The sequence below is a fragment of the Neltuma alba genome, unplaced genomic scaffold, assembly GCF_004799145.2.
Source record: "Neltuma alba isolate B1F8T4 unplaced genomic scaffold, ASM479914v2 tig00013762_pilon, whole genome shotgun sequence".
NCBI lineage: Eukaryota > Viridiplantae > Streptophyta > Magnoliopsida > Fabales > Fabaceae > Neltuma > Neltuma alba.
In genome coordinates, this window is record NW_021637894.1 from 59,092 (window position 1) to 69,545 (window position 10,454).

The 10,454-nt window shown below is 35.8% G+C and overlaps 1 protein-coding gene and 1 pseudogene across 1 annotated transcript; both read left to right on the top strand.

Moving 5' to 3' along the window:
- Positions 1–1,614: 1,614 nt before the first annotated feature.
- Positions 1,615–3,789, top strand: LOC114739086 (probable N-acetyltransferase HLS1; annotated as a pseudogene).
- Positions 3,790–7,255: 3,466 nt separating this feature from the next.
- On the top strand, positions 7,256–10,376 carry LOC114739080 (galactoside 2-alpha-L-fucosyltransferase). The gene is made up of 4 exons (XM_028927135.1): positions 7,256–7,424; positions 7,770–8,104; positions 8,245–8,331; positions 8,754–10,376. Exons 2-4 carry the CDS (start codon positions 7,837–7,839, stop codon positions 10,226–10,228), a joined length of 1,830 nt encoding a protein of 609 aa, XP_028782968.1. The 5' UTR covers positions 7,256–7,424; positions 7,770–7,836; the 3' UTR covers positions 10,229–10,376.
- The last annotated feature ends 78 nt before the right edge of the window (positions 10,377–10,454 follow it).

Sequence of the window (10,454 nt, forward strand, 5' to 3'; positions counted from 1 at the left end):
GGTTTTGCATGCATTCACAGAATGGCAAATCTGGGTCTGCTGCAAAATCTTAACCAGATTTCACATTTCAATGATACTTCACCTCACAATTCAAAAGCCTAATGAGAATCTTACAGCGCCTAGCTCTCTCTTCTGTATTCCCACTTACTCTGTTTTTTGACATCAAAGCACTTCTTGTTTTCTTACCCTTTTGTACGCATCATTTGGGGCAATGTGCTCCAATGATAGGTCTCAGTGTGTTTTAAAATTTAAGGTTAAATTTTCCTTTCTCAAACAGGAAAGTTCTAGGACATTGGGACCCCACTGTGCAGTGTGAAAGTATTCCCGATTTGGGAATCAGACACCTAAGCCTACGAAAAATATTGGGATCCAGTAAAGCTTCTAGCTAGGGTTGTAGCCATTTGACACTAGTGTTTTCACAATACTTGGCACCATTCTTTTAAAACATAAACAAACAAAAGAATGGATAGATGAGAATTTAAAAGGAACTTCGTATATGTACGTGTTGATTATCATCATCAACATCGTGACAGTACTGTCCCAAATGTCCAACAAAAACGTGGTGAAGCCCATATGCTTTTCTCCCACCTCACCTCAGTGATATAATGATGAGAAAGAAAGGAATAAGAATGCAAAAGATTTGTAGTTTTTAATGAGAATCGCTTTTGAAATGTTTATATGTTCGTTTAGAAGAATATTGACAGCTGCTGCTGAATGGGAAATTTAACTAAAAATACTAGCAAACTGTTAGTTGAGGTGGTAGCTTTACTCCATGAGAAGAAGAAGAACACAAATTCTAGGAAGAGCACTGTTGGTAGTGTTTTAACCATAAACATTCTCATGAGAGGGATTAGTCGATAGAAAAACAAAAAATTAACCAAGAACAGAAAGATTTGTTTAGTTAGTCATTTGGACTTCTCTGATTTACTTTCTAAGACTTGAAAGAAGATCTTATCATTTCAAATCTTGAGATGTTTCAATCCGTATACTTTTTATATAAGGATAACTACACTTTCTATCTGGAAGAAATGACAACTACAGTGATTGCAGAAAAACCTTACCCTAAACTAATCATGTCTTTCATTTTTGTTAGTCATGATTATCTCCTTGTTGACTTTTCATGAAGGTGAGTGTGAAGAGAAGACCCTTTAACTAGTGCTTTTTTCCCCTTTTGAATTTTATTTTCCTTCTGTCAAATTAATAAGGCCAGATACCTCAAATGTCAGCAATAATTGAAGTCATGTCTGATATAATTTATTCTATTGTCATCTCATAAAATAAAGAAAAAGGTAAATGGTTGCAACAATGCATCATTTGGATATTGCCGTGTGTATTAGATCACGCATTATAGCCCTAAAAGATAGGATCATGATAGAATAGAAACAAGAGAATGGAAGTTTAGATTTTTCCTTTTTCTTTTTTCCCAAAAGAATAAAGGTCCACTAAATTCAGGGGGAGGTGCCACGTCAGCAAATTCCAGGGCGTTTTAAGGGGGGCGTGTATATGTGTGTTTGTGTTTATATTTACATCCCATGCCTTGAAAAAACATAACCCAGAAGAAGCAAGGGACATACATAAATATTGGCCTTCCTTCTCTGTTTTTATTGAGTCACTATGTCTCTGAAGATAGCGGCTGAAAGTTGGCCAAAACCACCATTAGAGACCGTACAGTCAATGAATGAAGCGGTGGTCGTAAGAGAGTATGATGAAGAGAGACACAAGATTGCAGTAGAGAAAATGGAGAGTCTTTGTGAGGTTGGGCAGAAAGGAAAGCCATCTCTTGTCACAGACCTTATGGGTGACCCCATATGCCGTATTCGTCACTTCCCAATACACATCATGCTGGTAAGCAAATCCTGATTCTAATGTTCAACTTCAGTTTTTTATTTAAAGGTGATAACAGGGATATATGTATTAGCGTTAAGTAGAAGCAGAAGTCCCACATTAAAATATGGTAAGACTATATAAGGCCTTTTGTAAGAGGACTGATTGACGTGTTGCTCATGACTATGGTCTCTCACTAAAACTCAACGTGAGATGAAGTCAAAGTCATATCCATATCCTTATTGACCTCATAGTTAGAGATTGAAATCTTAATACTTGCTTGTATATGTGTTTGAAGCAGGTCGCAGAATATGGAGAAGAAGGAGAAGTTGTTGGAGTGATAAGAGGATGTGTGAAGACAGTTGCAAGAGAGAGTTCAGTCTATGTGAAGGTGGCTTATCTTTTGGGGCTCAGGGTCTCTCCAACAAGAAGGTACCATTCTATTCTTTCATATGCTCCCAGTTTTCTATGTTTCTGCACTGCACATTCCATGAAAGTGTCCAAGGGAATCCAAAGAAACGTGAGAGGCACTGTTCTTGAATTGATCCTTTAACCTTAATGCGTAGTTGAGTTTAATGCACGCGTTTCAGACTAAAATATACTGAAAAGAAAGAAAATATCGAGTCACAACAGTTTCTGTTTTCTTTTCTTGAACCACAACAATCACAAGTGTTGGGTTCAGAGACTGTTTTGCTAGTATCTTCTTTTCTCTCCACAGGTGGTGTGATTTCTTTGTTCTAATTCCTCTCTGACATCATAGAATAAGCAGAAAAACGGGAAAAGATATTGTGAGGGGTGGGAGGATTAGATTCCAAGGAAAAGACAGATAATGTTCCTCGTATCATGGAACAGTGAAAAAGCAATTAGCCAGCTAGCCCGGCACTGACACATGTATGACAAATGTATCCACTAAAAATGCCTTTTTAAGAAACTATGAACTATGAACTAGGAACTAAATAGGATGTCTTATTTTATTCTCAACTATTTCTCTGAATTTGGTCCCCGCGTGTGCCTACTTTTTTCTTCAGTTCCAATCTCCTCATGGTCCTGTTCTTCATTCTATTAACTCTATGATCTCTCTTCATTATATGAACATATAAATAATGGCTTCAAAATCCGCAGGAGACTTGGCATTGGCGCAAAATTAGTTGAACACTTAGAGGAGTGGTGCGAGCAGAAAGGGGCAAAGTATGCATATATAGCAACTGACTATACAAATGAACCATCCATCAATTTGTTCACAAAAAAATTTGGCTACTCAAAGTTCAGAACTCTGACCATGCTGGTGCAACCTGTTCATGCTCACTACAAGCCTATAACTTCGAGTATCACCGTGATTCGCCTTCCACCATGCCTATCCAGGTCCATATATAACCGGTTGCTTTCCAATTCAGAATTTCACCCAAAAGACATTGACTTAATCTTGTCTAACAAGCTCAATTTAGGGACCTTCATGGCCATCCCCAAGAGATATCTCTCGAAGTGGGATCCAAAAACAGGCATTATTCCTCCAAATTTTGCCATGTTAAGTGTGTGGAACACAAAGGAAGTGTTCAAGTTACAAGTGAAGGTGTTTCACCATTAACACAAACCTTCTGTGCAGGGACAAGGATATTAGATTCATGGGTTCCATGTTTGAGGCTACCTTCCTTTCCTGATGTCTTTAAGCCATTTGGGGTTTATTTCTTGTACGGATTACACATGGAAGGGAAGAATAGTAGGGTTCTCATGAGATCACTGTGTGAATTTGTGCATAACATGGCTAAGGATGATGATGGTTGTGGGGCTGTTGTGACTGAACTGGGGCAAAGGGACCCAGTTAGAGAGGCGGTCCCACACTGGAGCAAGTTCTCATGGGCTGAGGACGTGTGGTGCATCAAGAAACTGGACAAATGTGAGCCACTTGATTGGATCATATCCGGATCCTCTTCACCAGTAATTTTTGTTGACCCTCGTGACTTTTGAAAGTAATTAAATAAACATAGTAACAAGCAAAACTGCAGGATGTGGTAGTTGGTAGCTTCTAGTTAACATATATGAATATTGAAGAAATGAATGTATCATTCTACAGTTCTGTGTTGCATTTTCGTTTAAGAGACGTGTCACTCAGAAACCAGCAGGATGGTAGAGATTAGTTTAGATCAGTTCAAACATATGTAACCTCAATAATGTATGGGGCAATTCTTTTCTTTTCTTTGTTTTGTTTGGCATTTTGTAACTTCCCCATCTTGACTATGTTGTATTTACCTCAGTGTCAAATTCTCCAGATTCAACTTTAATGTTGATGTCTGTAATAATCTTAACAAGATCTACGAGTAAGCTGGGTCAATCTGCTGTCTCCACATAAAGCAAACTGCAAAAATATTCCTACAACCAATTGATAAAAGGTGTATGTTTATATTATCTTCGGTTCTTAATATAAGAGCTAGTTGACTAATTTGAATAAATTAAAAAAATTAGTTAAGTTTGTTATTTGTAATAAATAGATGTTATTAGGGCTGTTCACGGGGCGGATCGGGACCGGGACGGGTTCCGTCCCGGTGAACAGTAACGGGACAGAAAATCTGTCCTGTGTCCCGGTCCGTCCCGGGGTTGTCCCAGTCCCGGTCGGGACGGGACAGATCCGGGACGTCCCGAAGTTTTTTTTTTTTTTAATTTTTTTTAAAAAATCTGATTTTTTAACTATATTTTTTTGGCTTAAACCTTATAAAAACATCTTTTTATTTTCTTTTTTATTTGTTTGGGCATTCTTAAACAAAAGCTCAAAATATTACATATAATAGTCATTAAAAACTCTAAACAAAAGCTTTTAACACAATAAAAATTTGCTAAAAATTCTAATTATCAATAATATCAAATCATTAACAAATATAAAAACTCTAAATAAATATATCCATAGTTCCATACAATAGTCTCAAATCTTAAAAAAATATGAAAAATAATCTTATATAAATAGGATAAAAATAAAAAAAAGGACCGTGTCCCGTCCTGTCCCGGTCCCCTTTTTTGTCCCATCCCGTCCCAATAAGACCAGGATCGAAACGGGCCGATCAGGACGGGCCAGCCTTGAACACCCCTAGATGTTGTCTTTCTTAAAATATTTTTATTAATCAAGTGTATTGACTAGAACTATCATTATTACAAGGACTATTTTGGAAAAAAAAAAGAATAAATATGAGAAATAAAATGGATTGGGGGTTTTATATTTAGGACTAGAATAAAAATCAAACGAGTTTTTATATTAAGGACGGAAGGTAGTACTTGTTAGTAAGATAAATAATTGGGTTAACATCAAAACTTCCTGAAAGTCTTAACAACTATCAAACACTTGTGTCAATGTTAATGTTTGAACCAAAAATTGAATCGGCTTTACAAAGATTTGATAGAGTTTTATGTTGGTTGTAAAAGTCCAAACACAACTCTTTTCTTTTATCTGAAATTGAGACCAGCTACATAAACCATAGGCAAAGTTCCATAGAAAAAATGTTAAAATATACTATCTTCGGTTCTTAATATAAGACCTTATTTGACTTTTATTTGGTTCTAAATATAATACCCTAATTCACTTTGTCTCTCATATTTATATATATTTTTAAAAGTAGTCTTTTTAACAATAGTAATTCTAGCCCATATACTTGATTAGGAAGGATATTTTAAGAAAGACAACACCTGTTTAGGACAAATAACTAACTTAACTTAATCCCTTAATCTCTTCAAATTAGTCAACTAGCTCTTATAATTAGGACCGGAGGTCGTATATTTTAACGTTTTGTAAAAATTTATCAGGATATTGAAAAAAGAAGAAGAAGAAGATCAATTTGTATTATGAGTGGAATCAAATTATAAACATTCATCCTGGACCACCATTTTGAAACCTCACATTGATTTCAACCAGATAACGTACTGGTCCATTTCCATCAAAGCAAATCATGCTTCATTAATGTAACAAGAAGCCAAGGGCATGGGCATCCCGCCCTTTTGAACTTGGATCAAATAAAAACAAACGAAATAATTACGCTCGGAGTAAATAAAACAATTAATAATAGACTCCATTTATGTTTTTATAAGAAAAGGCTAAGGTTTCACAAATAGAATACAACTCATGACTTAAGAAAAAGGGGAAAAACTTCAAATTTACGAAGTACTACCTCGGGTCCTAATTATAAGACCATATTCATAGACTATAAATATGGTCTTATAATTAGGACTGGAAGCAGTATTTATAGATTATCTATAAGTTCTCATATTGATTATGAGATTTGAATCCATATTCTCGTAAGATATGGGCTAATTATAGATTAATCCATAGGTCTTCACATCAATATTTGGGATTTGAACTCATATTATAAGATATAGGTCAACTTCTAATTAACTAGACTAATTTTTATCGATAGCTTATTCTACTCATCATAATTTTGTTTATGTGTTTCTCTTCGTAATTTGTGTGGTTTTATTTATAAGTTACATTATTAAATTTTCATATAAATATACAATTATATCCTTGATTTATTATTCATGGAAACAACAGGGTTTCAGTAATATTTGGTTCGACACCATTTTTCTATTAATTATATTAGATAGGGAAAATGAGCAAATGTCATAAAAGAAATGTGAAAATCACTAAATTTCAAATCGTAATTTTTATAAAATGTGTTGTTATTTAAAAGTTATATGCAATCAAAACTTATTGAAATGCAGGAAACAAAGTTGATTTAAGATTTAATAATTTTTAAATTCTTTTTGAAAAAATTGCAAATAAAGACTCTTAATATATAAAATTGCGATTTTGGATGCTAAATTTGAAAAATAGCAAATAAGGAATGTATCCCATTTTTGCAAATATGAAATGTGAGTGAAATGTCTGAAATGCCTCTCAACCAAATTGTGATTTGGTCTATTAAAATTGTTATTCGCTAAAGTAAACCTGTCATTTCTCATAATCAACTCGTTATTTGGCATACCTTCAATCAAGTTGCGATTTGGTTTATTGAAATTGTCACTTATTAAAATAAAATTGTTATTTCTCATAGTCGACTTGTCATTTAATTGAGAAACATTTCAGACATTTCACCATGATTTTATATTTGTAAAATTAGAATCAAGTCTTTACTTGTTATTTTTCAAATTAAGGGTCCCAAATTATAATTTTATATGTTAGGAGTCTATATTTACAATTTTCCCATTCTTTTTCTGTCATTTTCTCATAAATTATCTTACATTTTTGTCCCTTAGTTTTCAACTAAGTAATTTCATAAATTGAGGGCATATATGTTAATTTGATAACGATTTTCCTTTCTCCTCCTAAACCTGGCTCATGGGGCGGAAGATCGTGCTGTTTTCCCCCCTCTCTTGGACTTGGGATTTTTCTTTTGACCAAAAAACTTAGGATTACTTTGTTATTTACAGTGCGGTCCAATTATTGGAGCATGACGCTACCCTGCATTTTCTTCTTACGCTCCTTTGATCCCATTTGCCGAATTCTTCCACTCAAAGTCGGGGGAAAAGAGAAGGAAACTTGAGGATCTACACTGTCCAGCTTTCTCTGATGAAATTTCCAGAAGATTGCGGATTGGTAGCACGAGGTCTTCTGCTGAGGATGAGTGAGCATTTCCGTTTCTTCTCTGTTTTTCGCTTGTTTGAGAAGGAACTATTCAATTTTGGGCTTCCGATGGCATTTGGCGCTGAATGCAAAAACCAAAAAAAAAAAAAAAAGGAAGAAAAAAAAACAAAAAAGCTTTTATCGTTGGTCTGTATAATTCATCTTAGTGAGTATCTTTCATCACGGTGGATGTGAAATCTGGAGGTCAACTACCGAATAAAGATCTTCTTACCTTTTCAAGACCTACGTTATTTAAACTGCTATGATATTGTGTAAATTCTTTATTTGTTACACTTCTAGGTAACTAAATTGATATCTGAAGCTACCTGCATCTCACTTATTTTAGGAGTTGGTTATTGCCATCGAATTGGAGCTGTCATGTAAGCAGTTCTGGTCGAAATTTTCGAGCCACGATGGATAAAACAAAGTCAAATACATTCAAGGGATTCAGAACATTTTTGGTTGTGGGTTTCATTGCTTTCCCCATTTTAGTCATAGTTACTCTGGTAAACCAAAACTCAATACCTCATCTCGTTGAGAAATCTTCGAAAACTAATGTGCTGGGTGAAAGAGACCAGAATGTTTCTACTAATGTCTGGAAGGAAGCTGAAAATGTTAGTTTTACTAGAACCCCTCAAGCCATGGGAGCAAAAGTCCAGAATGTTACAGGACCAGAGGTAGGTAAGGCCATTACCCGCAATCTATTTCTATTGTTTATGACATTCTTGTTTTCTCAATCACATATACTTCATCTATTCAACTTTACTATATCTAATTCTGATGTACTCTGTCTTGAACTGTTTAACCTGCATGTCAAACAGTCAAGGACAATATTTTCGAAGAAAAGGCTTACGATGGTTTACTGGCCTCAGAAGAAAGCATTCCCAAAAAGACAACCTCTGATGCTGGTATGACCATTTTTTATGGCTTTATTTTCCACTTTCTGTCATTCCTAGTCACTTTTTCGTATATAAAATGACAGAATTAGTTTCAAGTTACTATAAGAGGTCTTCTGGTTAATGCTATTATGACTTGAAGAATTATAGTTGTTATTCTTGGCTCGCTTGAACTTGAATAGTCGAGATAACTTCCTATTACTATGAAAAATTGGTAAATTACCAGCTTACCTTTGGTTATGGCAAAACAAGCAGAAAATATGCCTATATTCATTACGGTTTATTGAGCGTGATCTGCAATAGTTTTATTGAAACTTCATAGCAATCTAAACTTTTTTGCAGAATCACTGATGGGAATGGGATTGTTAATTTGCCTAGATTTTTCTTTATCTTCTTGCAAATATCTGCAACTTCTCTTTTTCCCGTACCTGCAGGTCAAAAGAACCAATTGATTGCAAATGTGAGTCATGATTCATCTCTATCTGACACTGCTACCAATGATAAACTCCTCAGTGAGCTTCTAGCTCCCACTTTTGATGAAGGATCATGCCTAAGTAGGTATCAATCTTATTTATATCGCAAGGCATCCCCTCATAAACCCTCATCATATCTGATACTCAAGCTACGCAACTATGAACACCTTCATAGAAGATGTGGACCCCTCACCAACTCCTTTGACAAAGTCATGAAAATGGGCAAAACATCTGGCAAAAACGTTGCAGCTACAAAGTGCAAATACCTTGTTTGGACAGCTGCTAATGGCTTGGGGAATAGGATGATAACCTTGGCTGCGGCATTTCTTTACGCCATAATCACAGATCGAGTTCTACTTGTTAGATTTGGGTCTGATATGGTTGGTCTCTTCTGTGAGCCATTTCCCAATTCATCATGGTTATTGCCTCAGAATTTTCCTTATCGCAGAGAACAGAAACATATTGAAACCTATGAAAGTTTACTAAACAAGACACGTGATTCGAATGTGATTTGGCCATCATTTCTAATTCTTAATCTACAACACACCCATGATGGTCACAATAACTTTTTTCATTGTGATCATAGCCAAAGTCTTCTCCAGAAAGTTCCTGTATTGATTTTGAAGTCAGATCAATATTTTTCCCCTTCTCTTTTCATGATTCCATCTTTTGGGCAAGAGCTAAGCAAAATGTTCCCAGAAAAAGACACTGTTTTCCACCATCTGGGACGCTACCTTTTTCAACCATCAAATGAGGTGTGGGATGTTATTAGCAGGTTCTATAAAGCTCACTTGGCCAAGGAAAATGAGAGGATTGGCCTCCAAATAAGAATATATAATACTCATCGAGCTCCACATCAAACCATCGTTGATGAAATATTAACTTGTGCCTTCAAGCATAGCCTGCTGCCTCAATTGGGCCATCACAAGTCAGTAACATCTCCATCGAAGAACAATCCTTCAAAAGCCATCCTAGTTGCATCTTTATACTCAGAATACGGTGAGAAGCTAAGGGCTATGTATTTGGGCAACACAACTGTGACTGGGGAAGTTGTCAGAGTTTATCAGCCAAGTCATGAAGGGCATCAAAAGTCGAATGATAATGGGCATAACATCAAGGCATGGACTGAAATATATTTGCTGAGTTTGTGTGATGCTTTAATCACCAGCCCCAAGTCTACTTTTGGGTATGTTGCTCAAGGACTTGGGGGTTTGAAGCCATGGATTCTGCAGAGAGCGTATGGTGAACACATCCCTGATCCACCATGTCTACAAGCTGTATCCATGGAACCTTGTTTTCATTATCCACCTAAACATGATTGTAAGGCCAGTAGAATAGTGAAATTTACTTCCCGTTTTCCGCATATTACGAAATGTGAAGATGTAAGTAATGGATTGAAGCTGGTTGATGTTCATCGCTCAGTGACAAATTCGTGACATGAGCGCTAAGTATTTGCCATCATTGTGCCTTCAACAAAGGAGTTATGTCTTGAATAACATTGCTAATGTAGTTTCTTGGCTCTGGAGCTAAAGATCAAAAGCTAATCATTTGCCAAAATGTGAAAGAAGGAAATGCAGTTCCTTTTGATTTAGTGACTCTACGAAGTACGATTTGTTCAGAAAATGAAAAAGAGAGTGGTCCCGGCTCCCGCCTACTTTTATG